This window comes from Aythya marila (assembly GCF_965140915.1).
Source record: "Aythya marila genome assembly, chromosome: 3".
NCBI lineage: Eukaryota > Metazoa > Chordata > Aves > Anseriformes > Anatidae > Aythya > Aythya marila.
This window is the reverse complement of record NC_139044.1, coordinates 94,010,518-94,031,192: the sequence shown is the minus strand read 5'-3', so window position 1 is coordinate 94,031,192 and position 20,675 is coordinate 94,010,518. Positions and strand designations below refer to the sequence as shown.

Below are 20,675 nucleotides of genomic sequence, written 5' to 3'. Positions count from 1 at the left end.
CCTAATTTTTAGATTGCTATGTTAAAGCAGAATTCTTAATCAGGAATAGAACATAAAATAATTTCAGTGATAGCATTTTTCTATCTAACAGTATGCATTGCTTCAATGTTTCAACAGGAGATCTAGCAGAATCCCGTTTGGTGTTTTATCTATTCAGACTTCCTTTCAGCATTACAATGTTGATAGACTCCCCACCACTGAGGCTTTCATTCACAGTAGGCAATGTCAAAAAAGAACAACGGGGAGATTGCCATATAAAGGACCAAATCTTTGCCAGATGGAAACATTTTTTTAAATTTTTTTTTACATTTGAGGGTGAGTGGATGGGCAATAATGTGTAACTCAAGTCTATTAAACAACTTTTTTTATCACTGTAAAACACTGTGAAGGAGGAAAGCTCTTTAGAAGCCTCCTGCCTTATGCATTTGAAGATGTTGATAAGTAGTGCTTATATTCACAGCATTACTTCCATATAATTTGTGTGGTCGTATTTTAGTCATACAATTTTGGTAATGAATTACTAAAGCCAAATAAAGGTATTGAAGCATAGCATAATGGAGAAAAAAATATATATAATACTTTGTACCTATTTGGGATTTATTACCAAAAAATGAGGTAAGACATAGAGTAATTAATTTATTTAAGGAAATGTCATGTATTGCTTGTTATGGAAATTACATTTTTATTTTGGCCAAGAAGTCCAGTTGGAAGATGACCCATTAAATGAGAGGTTGGCAAGATTTCTGGAGTGTTAGGGAAATAATTTAAGACTGACGTAGGAAACAAATTGACAGCTGAACCAACTGTTCACCAACAGAAGGATTCCAGCACAATGTTTAATATGCTCAAGACAGCATAAATCTTCCAGGAGGCAAGCAGCTGCATTTATACCAGCTGGAGCCTTTGTATTGTTTTCATATTCATCTTTAGGTACAATGAGCTATGCTAATTGAATAGATGGCATTACAGTCTCTAATTAAAATGCCCCAGAACACTAAACCGACAGGGATTAGATTTGTACATGAAAAATACCAATCTAAAACCCTCACTGTATTGTTGTATTTAAGAGGGTTGCTTTCTTCAGGACTGCAATGAGGTATATGAAGTTTTCTTGATGGAGTTCAAACAGTATCTTAAACTTGAATTCAGATTTGAATTTGTTCTTTTTAGTCCGGTGAGCTTTTTTGTGTTGGTTTGGCTTGATTTTTTGTTTGTTTGTTTGTTTGTTTTGGTATTTGGAAGGTGGGCGAGTTTCATTATAGCAGAACTGTCTTTGAGAAAAGCCTCCACAAGTTTTCCCAAACACTGTCGGTCTGACAACTCAAGCTAGTTTCCAAGCTTTCGCTGACACCGTGTGGCAGAGTTAAGAATAGCAACAGTTTTCGTTAAAGTTCTTTTGATTGTGGAGGAAGGAAACCGAAGCATCGGCAGTGAGAAACTTCAGTATGATGAAGGAATTAGATCAGTCTAATTAAATCATAACCACTACAAATAGCTGTTCTTTGTGTAAACTGGCCTGCATGTTTTTGTTTGCAGAAGTTATTAACTGGAATCATGAGGGTTTTTATAAAATAAAATCTGTAATACAGAACATAGTAAAAAAAAAAAAAAAAAAAAAAAAAATTGGCAGGTATTTTGGTTCCAGTACAGAGTTCTCACAGTTTTCCACAGTTTGGGAAGGTTATACACACATTTTTTCTTGAACTGGTGATCCTATCTTCACTGCCTGTGCTAATACAATTTCTCCCACTTTCTTCGTCACTCATGTTCAGCAGAGGTTGCATAAAATATTTGGTTTTGCTCAGAACTCTTTACTAGTTCATAGATCTTCTGAGGTCCGAAGAGCCGAAGAGCTCAGTTTGGGCCACCACAAGGTTCCATAACTAAACAGACATCCTCTTAGTCTGTGGTGTCTCCTTTCATATATATATATATATATATATATATATATATATATATACATATATATATATATACATATATATATATATACAGGAAGACTGCTGCTGGCCTTATCTCCTGTTTCATGATTTCAGAGTACTTCCAGTTGAGAATCTCTACTACTGTTTGCATCATTGTTTCTCTTCTCCAGGGTGAGCAGAAAGCTGCTGCTGTCTGTCTTTTCCTTTTGGGTAGGCAGATAGCATTTTGCAGTCCAGGGAGCTTCCTCCCTTACACATGTTTCTGGAGAGTTTACATGTGATCTGCATGCCTCCAGTTCTTTATAGAGCTGCCTCAAATGAAAATGCATGTTGAAAAGGGTGAGAGTGGAGAGTATGCAAAATTATTTTGTTAGTTCTAAAGTAGTCAGTGGCATAGTCAGATTGCTTTGCACTCCCACAAAATAGTGTTTGAATACCATAAGGAGAGCTTTTCTCACTGATCTGCTAGATCACTGGTGTGTCAACAAAGCTGATACCCAGGACTACTGAACAAGCTTGTTCTAAGCAGTAGGCAGTAGACTCAGAAAGACATCTGGTCTACACGGAATATATTGAAGTAACTTTCTGTCATTTATACCATTCTACCCTGCTTAAATAACTTGCAGCAAAGCTTCACAGCTCTGTTTATCCTTGCACTGAAATAAATTGTAAATGCGTGTGTTGAATGCAATACTTCAACCAGCAGAGGGCAATGGGGGGAGGAGAGGGGGAGTGGAAACTGACTCATTTTTAAAATAATTTCTTTTCAGAGGCTTTTGCAACAGTCTTTCTTATACATACTCACTTTTTTTGTATATAGTCAGAGAATAAATTTCTGGGAGACATTAATTATTAAGTTAGTATGTAAATATGTTAATTAAGATGCTTTTGTGCTATGTGTCATACAAAAAATGGAAAATGGTCTATGCTTCAAAGAATGCATGAGATCAAAAGGGGAACCACACAAGCATAAAGAAATCTAAAGTAACAAATTATCTTTTATTTCTATGCTTGCAAATAATCATTTTTCTACCTTTCAGGTGCCTCTTGCTCCTTTAGATTAGAATTCAGAGGAATTTAGAACTACTCTCTGTACATTGGCTTTGCCTTTTGCATTTGTCATTCCCTGAGTAGCAAGGGGCACAGTCTTTTTTATTTCTCTGAGGAACAGCAAGTATCAAAGTTCATCTAAATTCCATCCTTGTTAAGCCAGTGTGATCTGGAAGGCTTAGTACAGAGCTGGGAATTAGGAGTCCATGCTTCTTATTCTGTCTGATTTACGGTGTGGCCTTTGGCAACTTCTGTTCTGTGCTTCACTTCCCTTGTTTCAGAGATGAAAATGATATTTTCTTAGCTCTCTGAGGTATTGTGAGGTTTCATTTGCTGATACTTATAGAAGCCTTTGAACACAAAATGCAAAATGCTGTGAATTGATTTCTGGCACTCTCTGTTGCCAATGAGATTGAACTCATATTTTATAACTTTGTGGATTTGTTTTACAAGAAATAATGTTTGCATTCAGGTGTTTTTCCCAAACTTGTCAGCACAAGAGAGCATGTGCTCATCAAAGAGCATGTGCTCTTTGACATGTCTGCTTAAATCTGGCACCTTTGGGCACTGACATCCTTTGATGAAAAAGACGCATTTGCCTGAATCAGATAGAATGTAGGACTGATGAACCACAACACGAGAATGAAGTAGTTGAAATCTGAATTTTCAAAACAACTTTTTTTTTTTTTTTAATCTGTTCATCAAAGAAGTAAACAGTACAGAAAAACATTGCCACTTCAATTAAATATGAATTATACTGAAGACAAAGAACAGGCCACAGCAGCCCAAAGTGTTAACATTACTGTGAATGAAGTGATGTTTGCAACTTTTCTTCCCAGCATTGCATTTCCAGCAGCAAACAGCATTCCAGTGGGGCAGCAATGTAGTATCTCCCCTGTTTTGTCCTGCCTCACATTGTTGTAATTTTAGTTACAACTGTAGTAATCCCATGCAGAAATTTGAAATGATAAAGATCTGGACAGTTATTATCTTGCAGTGCTAGATAAATAATTACTTGAGCATGTAAGTTTTATCACCCAAACGGACTGTAAATATAAATAGTATGTTTCCTTTAAGCTTTTGATTTACAAGCCTTGCCTTTCAGATATCTAAGTTCACAGCTAAGAAAACGTGAAATTCTGTATTCAGGGTGAAAATAAAAGAAATGAATACCATGGGAGATGTTCTCCAAGGGCAGCAAAGAGCTTTGCAGAGGGAATTTAACTTGCATTTACAAGCTCCTGATAGATATCTACATATAGAGAGAGAGGTTTATATGTATATATATATAAAAGATTAAATTTCTACAAGCTATAGTATTTACATTTGTGTCTGCATACATTAGAAGAACATCTATGTTGGTACAGCATGTGTTTTAGAATAAATTTGTAAGCCCATATCCGAAACAAGTTTGTTGATAAAATCACCTTCTCTTAGAGGAATTGAAGGCCACCTCACTCTTCCCTCTCCCTTTGCCCTAAATTGCCCCCAGATGTCTAAACCTAGCCCTCATGAAGCCGTCATGATCCAAACTTAGTTCCTACTAAAGCTTTAGGAAAGTCATGAGTGGGTATTGTGTTAATTTGGATCACTACAGTCTGACAACAAAGGTGTGATCCATTCTGAAGAGCATCCAGAGAACAGAAAGAAGGATGCTTACAGAAGTTCTAAAAATGACAGCAAAAGATACCGACCTGTGAAGTTCTACAGTCTGAAAAGAAAACAGAGTAGAGATGTAATAACAATCTTTACATATTTGAAGTATTTCCACTGGGAAAGCCTGTTCTTCATTGTTGCCTGTGTTCCAGGAAAAAATAAATAAATAAATAAATAAATAAATAAAATAAAAAAAGAGAGAGAAAATAGCAAAATGGAAGTAGATCAGACATTCAAATTCCCTTCCCTTCCTATCCCTTCCCTTCCCTTCCAAGATTATTCAACACTGTGGTATATTTAAGAGAAGCATGATGTTTTCACCTTTAACAGATTTTAAAATGTAAACAATGACTTATAGTTTTTCTGTAACTGGGTTGGTATAAAGACAAGCAAGACAAAATTTATGAAGTAATATTCTTTAACCGATGTAGCTGGGAGATGGACACAAACTTTCAAGCACACCATCCTTCTTAGGATCTGAAAAAACATCTGATCTCAAAAACTTATGTGCCAGAAATGTTAGTTTAATAAGAGAATGGCTTAACTCTAGGCAATTCCTTTTTAGATTTGGACAAAATCTTGAGGTTCTTTCTAATTCTTTTCTGCAGCATTTTGTGATCTATTTAATATATCTAAACTAAGCATAGTGCTATATTTTGGCACAGTAAGGAGACCTTGAATCTTCATCCAGATTGGTATGACGAATGAAATATTTTTTACAGCAAAAGAATCTTTGGTGTAAAATGAATTGTAGTGTTTTCTTACAGGAATTACTGTGCTATTTCAGGAAAGTATTGAGCATGATTTTTTAGAATTTTTGGTGAAAGGCAATTGATTGCTATGATCTCTCTGGGTTTTACTTCCAAAGTTCTTTAAAAAAATGTTTTTAGTCTAGTTTCTCAGACTCAATTTTTGCATTTTTAACTTATGAATTTATTGCATCCATGTTAAAGAAGTAATTTGTCCATGGCAGGAGGGTTGGAACAAGAGGTTCCAACTCTAGGAGCTCTTAGAGGTCCCTTTCAACCCAAGCTATTCTATGATTCTATGATTTGCTTCATTTGTAAAAGCCTGTCAAATAATAAATAAATAAATAAAGAGGGGGAAAGAAATTATATAAAAGCTTTAAGGTACATCCTTTAGAGTGCCTGCTACATACTGGTTTTGGTCACAACAATCATGGTCAAAAATACACTACATTTAAAATAGGTTGAGCTAAATACTGCAAAAATTACATTCATTTGCTTCCCTCAAATCACAGATACCTCTTTCCCAGGCAAATGTTACACATTCTCTGCAGATGCAATAGATATAGCATTCCCAGCAACATATTTTATAAAATGGTTGTTTTCTTGACACAGTTTACAAGACTCCACATGGTAGTAATTTGAATTAAGCATCACACTGTCATAATAAATTAATTAATTAATTAATTAATTAATTAAATAAAGCTTTCACAAATGTAGATGTGTATTTCCATAGAACAGAGCCAATGGGTTAAAATAGCAGAAAGATGTGTGAATAGTTAGTGAAGATAGTACTTGAAGTACTGTAAACTGCATAATATGTCAGATTATTTCCTATGTTGTGGTCTGCGGAAAACTACTCTTTGTTTACTGAGAATCTTTCTATATGTACCATTTTGTTTCCACTCTAAAAGAAAACACATGGTCTCTACAATAAACTGCATATTCAAATACTCTTTATGAAACAAAGGATGCAAACATTTCCTTATTTCTGCAAAGAGAAGTGGTTTTGTGTTGAAGCATCCCCTAAGTCATTTCCAGCTCACTAATTTTTCTTTCCAAATTCAGTTTGCATTGCAGTGTGGAAGAATCATCACATGCGGACAGTCACCAACTATTTCATAGTGAATCTATCTCTGGCTGACATTCTGGTCACAATTACTTGTCTTCCAGCAACCTTAGTAGTGGACATCACAGAAACTTGGTTCTTTGGGCAGCCCCTCTGCAAAGTGATTCCATACTTACAGGTATTATTTTATTGTATTTGTGTATACACTATCCATGTTATGAAAAACAGAAAGAGCAATATCATCTTCCTAATGGTGATTATGTGACAAAAATTCATCACTGCTATACTTATGTAGATACCTCAGGTTACCTATAGAGGATTGAAGGACTGTTCCACTTATGAATATGCTTGTGCTTAAGAAATGTTGTTCTTGTTAGACTTGGGCAATGCACTTTATAAGAAAAATTTGTCTTATGCCGTTCACGTTGTGTGATCTTTTTTAATAATTCAGAAGATACACAAAACAAGAAATATGTCTGGACATAGAATTACATACAGAAGTATTCTCTCTGTATGTGTACCTAAACAGCTACTCAGATGTCCAGGATGGAGAATCTGAACTTTTGAAGAACTCTGAGTGGAGTCCATGCCTTCATATGTGTTTAGTGACTTATTTTGCACTCTTTAAAAATAGTCATCTTGTCCTGGTATAATGGGAGCTGATCAGATTTTCTGCCTTATTATAATTGCCACCACTCCTTACCAGTGGACTTAATTAGTTATGAGATCATTTGCATAAAAAACATTTTACAGATACCTTTTGTAGGTATAGCAGTTCACTTGAACTCACTGGGCATACTATCATGACAATTTGCTTGGTCTTTCAGTCATTATAAATCAAAAGAATTAAGTGGAAAACTCTGAAAGTATGCAGGTGACCATCTTTGTGCACCCAGCACAACCCGTATTTTCAGCAGAGATCTATGCATTCAGGCTGAAAAGCTACATTGTCAAGAGCAACAGTCCTTCAGCACATGTCTTCGGTTGGATAGTATCAAAATCACAAAACTTGTTTCAAAGCCTCCATTCTAGTGCTAGAAATTCTGAAGAGAAATTGAAATGATAACCGAACAATAAAACAAAAGTGATGCTATTTCCTACAACGAATAAGACATTAAAATGACATAGTCTAATTTAAATTGATAGCTTTTTTTTTTTTTTTCCATGAGATTCTGATTTTCTGTTGTTCCTTTGAAAACTGAAAAGGCAAAATGTTGGTGCTGATATCCAAATATAATAGAGAAAAACTTTTTTTTTTTTTTAACTTGCTCTACAAAGAAAAAAAAATCTGATTTGTTGACTGTTTTAGAAGTAATCTTTCAGATAAAGCTATGCAAATTCTAAGATGCATAAGTTTGTTCTTTAAGAATCTGATTTTGTTACTCCTACTCACATTCAGTAGCACCCTACTCTGTGAATTGGTTCAGACTAGATATAAGGAAAAAAATTCTTCACCATGAGGGTGGTCAAACACTGAAACAAGCTTTCTATAGAGGTTATTGTCGCCCCATGCCTGTCAATGTTCAAGAGATACTTGAATAATAATTATATACTTTGAATTTTGGTTAGCAAAGTTACCTGAAGTGGTCAGCAAGTTAGACCTGATGATCTTTGTAGGTCCCTTCCAACTGAACTATTTTGTTCTATTATTTCATTCAATTCTACAGCAGATGATATCTGTTGTAATTCCATAGGAAGCAATTAAAACTGAGACTTTTTCTGAAAATAGTTTCTATTTCATAATTTCAAATAATAAACTATGCTGAAAATATAAAGAATTTTTAAAACTCAAAAATTACAAGAAATCACTTTTGAAACAGAAAAATTACATTTACATTGACATAATATTTCCTTCTCTTTAGACAGTTTCAGTCTCTGTGTCTGTACTAACACTTAGCTGCATTGCTTTGGATCGATGGTATGCAATTTGTCACCCTTTGATGTTTAAAAGCACAGCCAAGAGAGCAAGGAACAGCATTATAATTATCTGGATTGTGTCCTGCATCATAATGATTCCTCAGGCTATTGTTATGGAGTGCAGCAGTGTGTTCCCAGGATTAGCCAATAAAACCACCTTGTTCACAGTGTGTGATGAGCACTGGGGAGGTGAGTGTGTCATTGATCATAAAGACTGAATTTTTCCTGCTGTTATGTAATAAAAATATCAGGACATTTTAATATGCAGTCAAGTGTATAAACATATCAAGAATGTTCTTAATTACATAACCTTTCATAGAACTACTGTTTTTCAAACACTACGAATTTATATTTTCTTTTATACAGCTAAGACTAAAAGTGCATTTAAAACCAAGTTTAAAAGAATGAGCCTGACTTATGTCTTGGTCATGTTAATGTTTCCCAGAGGATGAAAATGTTCCCATCCTTAAATGCTTATGGTTATATAATTCTCAGTGATTGATGGATATTGCAGGTTTACAGTTTTTAGTCTTCAGAAATAACTACACAGGAACAGAACTTCTATTTACCTGCTACACTGATTTTGCTAATTGGTGGTATTTGATTAGGTCCTTATTTGTATCTCCTGGGACTTCAGTGCAATTTGCATGTCATTACAGAATTTACAGAGGTGTCATGGATACAGGGTAGCAAGTTAGTCTACAATTTGAAATTTGTCATGGACGAGATCATTTAGATAACTTTAAAATTGTAATTGGTTACAAATGATTCTATCCAAGAAGTATAATTCTGCCTTTCCAGATTAACTCTGAATCTAACTTTTTCTGTATTTGAATTCCACTGTAAGAAGTCATAAGGGTTGCCATGAGTAACTGTTTCTATTTTGACTGAGTTCACACAGCAAGTCATGTTAGCCACTCACGTGAATGGTTAAGATTCAACTCTGGTGGGCCTTGGCATAACTCCAGTGCTAATAGAGCATATGAGTTACATGCTGTGACTCTGACACTGGATATAATGACCATCAGTAATACCATTATTCAAACACAGAAAAATAAAGCCAAGTTTGCCAAAACATATAACGAAAAGGTGGTTGTTTAATAGCCTCAAGTCATTCTAAAATACAATCAGATTCTCCATCAGTTCTGTGTCTGTAGAAGATTCTAGTGCTGTGAACAATTAAGATAAAATACAATTGGATCACCTGTACTTAATTATTATGATAAATTAGTTCAAGCAGCTTGAACTGCTGAGGGTTCTTCCATGTGCTGTTCTGGAAGTTCCTCCCTCTGCAGGGCCACTGGGGAATTAATGAGAAGACGTTGGCTATCATATTCCCTCATCCTGCTTAGTCCCCTGGGACAAGGCAATGAATGGGGGCAGAGATGTCCATTAGCTGGCTGGCACTGATTCCAGACAAAGATGTGCTGAAAATTTGTAGGTTTCAGGAACCCCCATTAAGCTGGAAGTATTGTAGTTGCTGTTTTGTTGGAGAAGACACATCTGTTCTTTACTTCTAGTGTTCTCTTTTCATCTGTGAACAATTTTGTATCCCATTCTGCTGCTGGATGCTGCAGTATTTATGTGACTATTTTCTTTCACAGCATTCACTCCGAGTACAATTTGTGTCCATTCACTTTGACTGCAGAGTTAATTATCCACGCCTTCATCACTTCAAGGTTAGATCTGAAGCAAAGATTGTTTTAATCAACCTAGGAGATGAAAATGATGAAAAACACTGCAGTTAATTAATTAGGGGGTCAGGAGAGTATTTCATCAGGGAACACAATCTCAAAACTTCCAGATCTCCATTGGTCATCTTGATCTTGAACAGGAAAATGTCACTTTCAGACTAGAGTCTGTAATAGCTGCAGAACTATTTTAAAGACCAGCTCATTCGATACTGGACTAGAATAGTTCCAGCCCACAGATATGCCTGAGCTGAAGCACCCATTGTATAAAAGAAGAGAAGCTCCCAGATTGTTTGCAAGACTCACATAGAGTGTATTTATCCAAAATGAAGTCTATTGATCTACAGGTTTTTCTGTGAGCCTTTATTCAGATGTTTGGAGAGGCAGAAAGGGGCATAATAAAGGCAAGTACTTGCGCATAAAATTAAGTTATTTTTGTGTTTGTTTTTTGTTGTTGTTTTTTCCAGAAATGGAACACCATCACTCCAAAATGATATATCTGCTTTTGTTTTTTTTTTTTCTATTTCTCTATTTTTAATTGATATTGAACATAAAATGAAAATAATTTTACATTAAATGTCTATGAAAGATTCCTGAAATGGGAAAGCTTTTCATTCTAATTAAAGATAACAATCTTTTTTTTATCTTGCTATCTTTTAAATAAATTATTCTTCTAATGGTAATGCACTATCATTGTTAGTTATTCTGCTAGTATGTTCCATCTGTCAATTAAAAATAATCCTCTCATTGCTTTGTAATAATAGCCTATCAAAGTAACTCAAGAGAGGAACCTTTCTGTGTATTAACATAGGTTAATAGGTTGCTCAAATTTTTGGATGTCTTAGTAAGTGTAGAGCTAACCATACATTATCCATGAGGACAAAATAAAACATATCCCTCTCAGGCCATGGAGAGTGGAGTGTCATTAGCCAGAAATCATTTTGTTTCAATTAGAATTGTCTAAGGACAATGAGTTGGGCTAAAGTATAGAAGATGCAGTTTTTCTACTGAGAACCTGGGTTTAAAATCACAGAGGCTCCCAAACAGAAAAACAAAAGAGTGCAGACAACAGTTTTAAAAGACTGATGAGCTTTAAAGCCAGATGAAGGACTAAAGAGCTAATATTTTCGAGGTTTTTTGTTTGTTTGTTTGTTTTTCTCCTTGTTTAGCTACTGTAATATCTGGTCAAAGAAAACCAACTAGGAGGATTTTGAAGGAGAAAGAAATTTGTTTTCCTGAGGAAAAAAAATGCATTCGCAAAGATAGTGGAGATGTTAGATACTGTACACGTTCAAGAGACGCTGAGCAAATCCTATAGGAGTGTCAATTTGTCTGAAGAGTAAAGGGATTATATTTGAGTGTTTACTGCTTTATTTAGAACTGCATATATTTTATATTGTCTAATGAAATCTTTGCAGAGTATCACATGCACCTTATGTCCCAAGGATGTTAAAGTGAGAATTGTCAAGTTTGGAACTTTAAGAGGGGGTGCTTACTGATATTTTCCAAAGTATTTCAGAAGTCTGTACTAATTCTGGGAACTCAGAGCCATCGAAAAGTGAGGTGCTATGGAGTACTAACAGACAGGAAGATGTCTGGAACAGTTTGGGAAAATGTCAGGGATGCCAAAGCAGGAGAGAGAACTGTACCCTACACAGACTTAGGTCCAGCTGCTGAAATCCATACAAGTCTGGTGAGCGTCTGGAAGGAAGGTCTGATCAACACTGTGACACTTGGGATCCTAAACGGTGAACAAATAGTGGCCACCCTGACTAATAATAAGATTTCAAGCATGTGGTTGGAGAACTGCCAGGGACTGCAAATGGAGCAATAGTTCAGCCTAAAACAAGACTCAATTTCTTTTTAATTGCTTCTGGCATTACAGAATATAAAATTCATTGCCAATTCTAGGCTGAGGGTTTTTCATTTTGAGTACTGTCTAATAACAATATTTTATTTGGGAATGCAGAAGGATCCAGCATGTGACCTATGCAGACTCACTGAAGGAGCCAGTGTTGGCCACAGTTCTATAATAGTCTGTAATTGCTATGTGCTGAATTTGATGATAAAGTGCCAAAATAAAAGAAACATATATTAAAATGAGTTCACTATGTGTTCAAGCCAGCTAAATACATTCTCTTAGAGCTGTTCATGAAAAGGGTGTTAGCCAAAGTGCATTAGCCAACCCGTTTGCATATGATAAAAAAGAATATGGAGTTAATCCTTTCCCCATACTACATGGCTGAATGGAAACAACAGGAAGACTTTGTGTTCCATTTCCTCCTAGATTACTCATAAAATAGTACAAAAACATATTGTCTTAATTCTGGAAAATAACATAGCTGGAATTTGCATTGTTACATGAAGGTTTATACATCCCTTTTATCGGAGTGTTCAGCACTCAATTCCATAATGTTAATTGCTACCTGGAGTGTAGAAAACAACAGACTCTAAATGTTGATCCATGCTATAAGAGTACTGTACAGCTATTGAACAGACACAACTGTACTGCATAGTGTTAGAAGCTACATGTGTTCAGACATGACCTGGAACAGGCCAATCTTAGTAATAGAAATATATATATATATATTCTTATGTCCAAAATAAATGCAAGGAATGAAAATATTTGAACTATATTGTGATTTAAAATTCAGAAGTTAAGGCAAAATGTGTTGGACACTTTAATACAGAAGGAAGTTAAAATATTGTTAATACTAAAATCACACTTTATTATTAATTGATAGCACAAAACATGATATATCATGTCTGAAAAATGTTATTCTACTATTTAACTAGTTGTAAGTACTCTGACATAGGAAAATATTTTGGAAGGGACTGTCTTGGGTAAAATAATTTTCTCTGCTATGGGCATGAACTATCTAACATCCCTACCTATTAAGGTTTATTCTAAAATATATTTTTTAAGCTGTTTTGCTTCTGCATATCGATAAGTCCAAAACCTCATAAGCATCTTCCTGAGACTAGGGAACCTGGGAACTCTCCATGCTAAAAAACTTGATAGTCTGTTTATTTTTCCCTATTCTTATAGAAGCTGTCAAGAGTACCAGTTTCATTGTGCTTAAGGGGATATCTTGTTTGCTAGACTTATCAAAAACTTCAGAGTCTGGGTTGTTTTCAGTTTGTATATATGTGTATATAAACATATATAGAAAAATTCTGGCAAAATCCAGAAGCTGTGATTTCAAACTTCTGCCTCCTTGTTTCACTGAACGACAGTCTGGGACTGCAACACAGTACTGAGAAGGAAACTTTACAGCAGACAAAAGAAGGTTTATTTTAGCATACTGATAATTTATCAGGTGGAGTAATCTTACCGTATGGCTGGTACTGAGTTGGAACATCAATCCCACCCCACTCCAATCCTTGTGCCCGCTTGTTTTCTTTACTCACCTCCCCTCTTTTCAGCAAAACAGTAGCCAGTGTTGTGAGAAAATCTAAAAATGATCTTCCCCATCCCACAGCCCATTAAGTCACCCACTGATGGAAAGTACAGTTTTCACCTCTTCTGCTGGAGAGTAAGAGGATCATTGGTCCCAGTCATAGAATTGATATATCACCAAGTCCTATAGACTGACTGATGCTCTCATTCAAGGAGCCTGCAACTTGCCTGCTTGATAAATGAACAGTATCCCAAAACAGCCCTTTCTACTCCTCATTGTTGTGATTGCCAAACAGCTTTAAATCTTTTCTCTGCCTTGAGAAGCTAAACAGAGTCATGCTTCTTAGAGAAAAGTTCTACGAAAGGCTTTACCCTGGGTGGAGGAGGGACAGGTTTCCTTTGATGTTTAGCAGCTGGCACTTTCCAGGTGGCTAAACTTCAAAGGCAAGTCTTAGGATTTTTCTCCAACCTGGTTCATCAGTTCTTTGTAGATAGCTAGACTCATTTAATGTTTCACTTTACTTGGAATGATAAATTGGAAGCCATAAACTCCAGATGGCCTTTTAAACATGTACTGTCCTTCCACCTGAAAGGGGCCTGGCTGCCTGCAGAGCGTTGATGAGGCAGGTGGCACCTCCTTCTGAATAGAAGGAATGTACTTTCAGCTCTGACCTCCCATGATCCCAGTAAGTTAACATTACGCCACGTGTGAAGCCTGAATGCCACTGTTTCCCTGTCTTACTGGACTGTTGTGATGCTGCATTTTTGAAGTGTAAAACCAATTTTCAGATCATCAGTAACCATACAAACCCAAATCATTGCCAGTTATTAAAAAAAAAAAAAAAATGCCTAAATAGCCTGCCTCTCCCAGGGATATTCACATGAGCCACTGGCTATGGTTGTTCAGTTAAGAGTTGATAACCTGATTTGCTACAGAATCTTAGGGCTCAATGCTGCTCATCTAAATTGTTTGAACTCTTATCCATCAAAGCTGTGAAATCAGTGTTTCTATTGCCTTTGCCAGCAGTGAACACGGGCTAGATGTTGCTTATTGTATGTATATGTGATGTACTTGGTAACATCTGTATAGCAAGTGTCTGTTTTCCTGATACTGAAGTTTTCTGACCAGCTCTTTCAGGATCAACATGGTGTGACATTATAGGAGTCAGGGTTTGAGGGTGAGCCTTGAGTTAACATGATGGTACAGTCCTCTCTACTATGAGAGTTATGGGCTAGGTCTGCGTATCTCCTTGATTGTTCAACCTCTTAGGGATTCTCCTGACATGCAATTGGACTTCTTGTTTGATATGGTGAAAAGTCTTACTCACTTTAAGAGGCAGAAAATACATTTTATTCACCAAAGATCTCATTTCATGTAACTCCGTTTTTCTTCCTTTCTTTTTATTAAAAGTACAATCAGCACAGTGTTTCAGTTGTAGATCTCACCATCCTGAAACACTGAGAAATTTCAGAAATTAATGTAAATATTCCCTCTTTACTGTAGCCCAAAATGCAATGTTTAGATTTACCATGCAGTCTAACTGCTCATGTAGTGCAGTTTCTTTTCTGCTACATTTTGTCACTCTACATAATGTTAATTCCTTTTCTGAGGCTGTCCATGAATGTTAAGTTGTAATTAATACCAACATCTGATAATACCAAACTACATTTGTTGTTACAAAGCGAAACTAAGTTTTCCAAGCACCAACTGCACATTTGTCCATAATCTAACGATGAAGCTTGTGATACAATATTCTTAAAAACACAGCACATTCACAACACTTATATTAGTCTCTAACATTCATAAATTGTCTTTTGTAAAGAGATACATAGGGCATTAGAGCACAGTAGTAGCAAACTCAATATTGTTAAAGCTGTGTCAAAATAACTTGTGAATATCCTGTTTAGCACATTTGACCGAATTAATTCTGGTTTTGTTCATGCGATCACAGTAATAAATTGAGTATAGCTAGAAGATACTTTTCTTCTGCCACCAAAAAGAGATTAAAAGAGATCCTGCCCTGTGCGCATGGGAGAAGAGTGTAGAGTATTTCTAATATGTAGTCTATATTTCTATGCTTATTCTATATCTATTCTATGTTTATAGATGAGAGACTGTACAAGTTACACAGGCATACAATTCTGTCTTTGCAGAATTAAAACTAAAGACATTTCTACAACCTCTTAAATGTGTCAAAGATGAGGTAGTTTAATTAACTGGTTAGCTACTGTTAGGTAATGCAGTGTTCCATCTTTCACTGATTTAATAAAAACAAAACTTCTTAAGACTTCTTAAGACTTAATACCTTAAAGCAAAAATGTCGTATGAAAGCAATAATGTAATAAAAGAGATAAAAGATGCATGAGATAAGAACATGTTTATAATAGGAACAAAATGTGTATGGAGGTGATTAAAAAATCAGTCCTGGACATGAGGTTACTGGATGCATCTTCCATTATTACTTATGTTTGAAATACTCATGCATATCTATATGAATAATGGCTTAAAGTGATTTTGAAATGTATGTATATTTAAATACTTTTTTTTTTTTTTAATTCTCTTTCCAGCTGAGGTTTACCCCAAAATGTACCACACGTGTTTTTTCCTGGTGACATACATGGCACCACTGTGTCTTATGGTGTTGGCTTATTTACAAATATTTCGAAAGTTGTGGTGTCGCCAGGTAAGTCACTTATATTAGCTCTCTTTGTTGTTCTGGCTAGGTGTTGATTCCCATATGCACCTTTACCTATATGCTCTATGTGGTCACTTAAGATTGGATTTACATGAATTTTTACGTTCAGCCATGTCAACAGGTCTAGTGACACTGATGACTTACCATCACCTTGGATGGGAAGGGAGATGCATTCAGAAATGAAGGCAGCCAAGCTCAATGTAAAACTCCTTGCTCATATCTATGAAAGGCTCCTAACAGGGAGAGAAGGAGAGGAAAAGGCAACAGAAAAATTGATTGTAGAGAGAGGAAAGACATTACGTCTGAAATGCTTACTGAAAGACCTTAGGTGATCATATTTGGTGACTGTGTACTGCTCAAGTCTTCTGCAGCAATCAAAAGTTAAGATTGTCTTTCTCATTTTGTTAGTAGTTTGTACAATTGATTTTTTAAATTTATTTTTCATTCTGTAAAGTCTCTGTTTCATAACAGGTCCAGTCTGAACAAAAGTTGGAATAGAAAGTCCAACTATCAGAACTGAAAGATTGGAATTGTCTGATGGGAACCATGTGAACCTGGCTCTTTTCAGTAATGAGATCCCTTCCAACATCAACCATTCTGTGATTCTGTAATTTATAACATGAACATCTAGTTGTTCAAGTTTTACATTAACAATATATGAAAGAAAATGAAAATAGTAAACAATAGACAATCGAGCAAACACACAACATGAGAACTGAAGTGGCAAAAATGATTTGAAATTTTTTATGAATGTTTTACCCCTCCAACATATGAACTGGTGTCAGCTTGTTTGAGAATCATATTCGGGGTGTTAGCAGTGCCATAATCTACTGTGAATCTATGTCTATGTCTATGGTCCTCTCCGATGTCTTCCACTTTGTCTGGGTTTTATCTATAGCTGTAGGCCTCCACCATCCTGTCCTGTCATTCTATAAAGGACAATAAACTCATCCTGTTGAAGAGATTATGCAACATATTCCTTGTCATCTCAAATTTTATTCCTCTCAAATGGCTCTAACAGTGGCTGACATTTCTTTCAGGATATGGGCATGAATCATTTTTCTTCCGCCATTATGTCTCATATCATCTGAATTTGAGGCTGTCCTGGCCAGTGTATATTATCTGCCACATCAGGAACATGTTCTACATGGTTCAAATTAAACCACTGTGGAAGTCCCAACTATGTTAAAAAATAAAAATCAAACCTTATATTGACAAAAAATATCTCATGAATAATTAAAACATGTGGAAAAATGACTTTATGATATTTTGATATTTGATCTTCAGAGTAGCAATTATTCTCACTTCTAAAGTAAAAATCTATCATTTGAACTTCAAATTATCATTTTTGCTTTTATCTTCTTACATTTATAAGACCAAATAAGAAGACAGTTTCAAGACAAAATTTAACCTTTACAATTTGAGGGGACTCATCATGAGGAAAAAAAAAAAAAAAAAAAAAAAAAAGGCTTTGCTGAGTTTCTTTTGAAATTAAGTTCAGTCTAACATAGCTCTAAGATCCTGTGTGTTGCTGAATAATTATCTGTGACTCTGTCCTGTAGTGGCCAATGCTCTTATCACTGTATTCCTTAACTTTCTGTTTTTTACTTTCTTTACAATCCTCCAGTTATCTCAAATTGCCCATTAATTTATTTAATGTGGGTAATTGTTCTTAACCTTCATGTAGCTTGAAAATGCTTGCTAAGGTTCAAAGCAGAAGTTGAGTGGCTAAAAATTAAACAGTTTTGGGTCTGGGTGTTTGTTTTCAGTTGTGTTTTCTGTTTCATCTTCACTATATTTCTTTTCCTTATATATGTTGTACACTAACAAGTTCAGGGTAATTTATTTTTATTTTTATTTTTATTTTTATTTTTATTTTTATTTTTTTATTTTTATTTTTTATGGAAAAAAAGACAAATACTTCTTAGTTCTGTCAGTGATATAAAAATACAGATGTCTTGTTTCCTAGCTTAGATGATAGCACTCTGTATAAGGGGCTGTAGTAAGTGAAATTAAAACCACATCTATTACAGAATCACAGAATTGTCTAGGTTGGAAAAGACCTTGAGATTATCGAGTCCAACCTCTGACCTAACACTAACAAGTCCTCCACTAAACCATATCACTAAGTTCAACATCTAAACGTCTTTTAAAGAACTCCAGGGATGGTGACTCCACCACTTCCCTGGGCAGCCTGTTCCAATGCCTCACAACCCTCTCAGTAAAGAAGTTCTTCCTAATATCCAACCTAAAACACCCCTGGTGTAACTTTAGCCTGTTCCCCCTCATCCTGTCACCAGGCACGTGGGAGAACAGACCAACCCCCACCTCTCTACAGCCTCCTATAATGTATTTATAAAGAGCAATAAGGTCGCCCCTGAGCCTCCTTTTCTTGAGGCTGAACAAACCCAGGTCTCTCAGTTGCTCCTCGTAGGACTTGTTCTCCAGACCCCTCACCAGCTTTGTCGCCCTTCTCTGTGCTCTTTCGAGCACCTCAATGTCCTTCTTGTAGCGAGGGGCCCAAAACTGAACACTCAAGGTGCAGCCTCATGAGAGCCAAGTACAGGGGGAGAGGGAGTACAGGGGGAGAATCACTTCCCTAGATCTGCTGGCCACACTGTTTCTTATATGAGCCAGGATGCTGCTGGCCTTCTTGGCCACCTGAGCACACTGCTGGCTCATATTCAGCCAACTATCCACCAGTACTCCCAGGTCCTTCTCCGCCTGGCAGCTTTCCAACCACTCATCTCCCAGCCTGTAGTTCTGCTTGGGGTTATTGCGCCCCAGGTGCAGGACCCAGCACTTGGCCTTGTTGAACTTCATGCAGTTGACCTCAGCCCATCGGTGCAGCCTATCCAGATCCTCCTGCAGAGCCTTCCTACCCTCGAGCAGATCAACATATGCACCTAACTTGGTGTCATCTGTGAACTTACTGAGGGTGCACTCAATCCCCTCATTCAGATCATCGATAAAGACATTAAAGAGGACCAGCCCCAGTACCAAGCCCTGGTGAACGCCACTAGTGACCAGCCTCCAACTGGATTTGAGTCCATTCACCACAACTCTTTGGGCCTGGCTATCCAGCCAGTTTTTAACCCAACAAAGCGTATGCCAGTCCAAGCCACGAGCAGACAGTTTCTTGAGGAGAATGTTGTGGGAAATGGTGTCCAAAGCCTTGCTGAAGTCAAGGTAGACCACATCCACAGCCTTTCCCTCATCCACCCAGCGCGTCACTTTGTCATAGTAGGAGATCAGGTTCATCAAGCAGGACCTGCCTTTCATAAACCCATGCTGACTGGGCCTGATCACCTGGCTGCCCTGAAAGTGCCACGTGATGACACTCAAGATAATCTGCTCCATGAGTTTCCCTGGCACTGATGTCAAACTGACAGGCCTATAGTTTCCCAGGTCTGCCCCCCAGCCCTCCTTGTAGATGGGCGTCACATTTGCCAGTTGACTGGGACCTCCCCCAATAGCCAGGACTGTTGATAAATGATGGTAAGAGGCTTGGCCAGCTCCTCTGCCAGTTCTCTCAGTACCCTTGGGTGGATCCCATCCGGCCCCATTGACTTGCATACATCCAAGTGCCATAGCAGGTCGCCAAACATTTCCTCATGGATAGTGAGGGCCACATTCTGCTCCCCATCCCCTTCCACCAGTTCAGGGTACTGGGTATCCAGAGAGCAACTGATTTTGCTGCTAAAGACTGAGGCAAAGAAGGCATTAAGCACCTCCACCTTTTCCTCATCTTTTGTAACTAAGTTCCCCCCCCGCATCTAGTAAAGGCTGGAAATTCTCCTTAGTCCTCCGTTTTGCATTAATGTATTTGTAGAAACATTTTTTGTTGTCTTTGATGGCAGTCGCCAGATTGAGCTCCAGATGAGCTTTGGCCTTTCTAATTTTGTCCCTGCACTGCCTCACAACATCCTTATAGTCCTCCCGAGTGGCCCGCCCTCTTTTCCAAAGAGTGTAAACCCTCTTTCTCCTGCTAAGCTCAAGCCACAACTCTCTGTTCATCCAGGCTGGTCTTCTTTCACTCTGGCTCGCCTTTGGGCATGTGGGGACAGACTGCTCCTGCGCCATTAAGATTTCCTTCTTGAAGAGTGCCCAGCCTTCCTGGACTCCTCTGCCCTTCAGAACTGCCTCCCAAGGGACTCTACCAACCAGTGTCCTGAACAGTTCAAAGTTGGCCCTCCAGAAGTCCAATACAGAGGTTTTACTGGTCCCTTTCCTGGCTTCTCCAAGAATGGAGAACTCTACCATTTCATGGTCACTCTGCCCAAGACAGCTTCCGACCACCACATCTCCCACCAGTCCTTCTCTGTTTGTGAAGAGAAGGTCTAGCGTGGCACCTCCCCTGGTAGGCTCACTAACCAGCTATGACAGGAAGCTATTTTCCATGCTCTCCAGAAACCTCCTAGACTGCTTTTTCTGGGCTGTGTTGTGCTTCCAGGATATATCTGGGAAGATGAAGTCCCCCACAAGAACAAGCGCTAATGATTTCGCAACTTTTGTCAGCTGCCTGTAG

The 20,675-nt window shown here is 37.2% G+C and overlaps 1 protein-coding gene across 1 annotated transcript in view; it reads left to right on the top strand.

Annotated features, from left to right (window-relative positions):
• HCRTR2 (hypocretin receptor 2) overlaps positions 1 to 20,675 on the top strand; it is a gene marked incomplete at both ends in the record, with an annotated part of 41,172 nt that overhangs the window by 8,637 nt on the left and 11,860 nt on the right. The window contains 3 exons of the mRNA XM_082755499.1: positions 6,443 to 6,621; positions 8,306 to 8,549; positions 16,020 to 16,135. Of these exons, the coding sequence (XP_082611625.1) occupies positions 6,443 to 6,621; positions 8,306 to 8,549; positions 16,020 to 16,135 (539 nt within the window). The remainder of the gene's footprint in view (positions 1 to 6,442; positions 6,622 to 8,305; positions 8,550 to 16,019; positions 16,136 to 20,675) is intronic.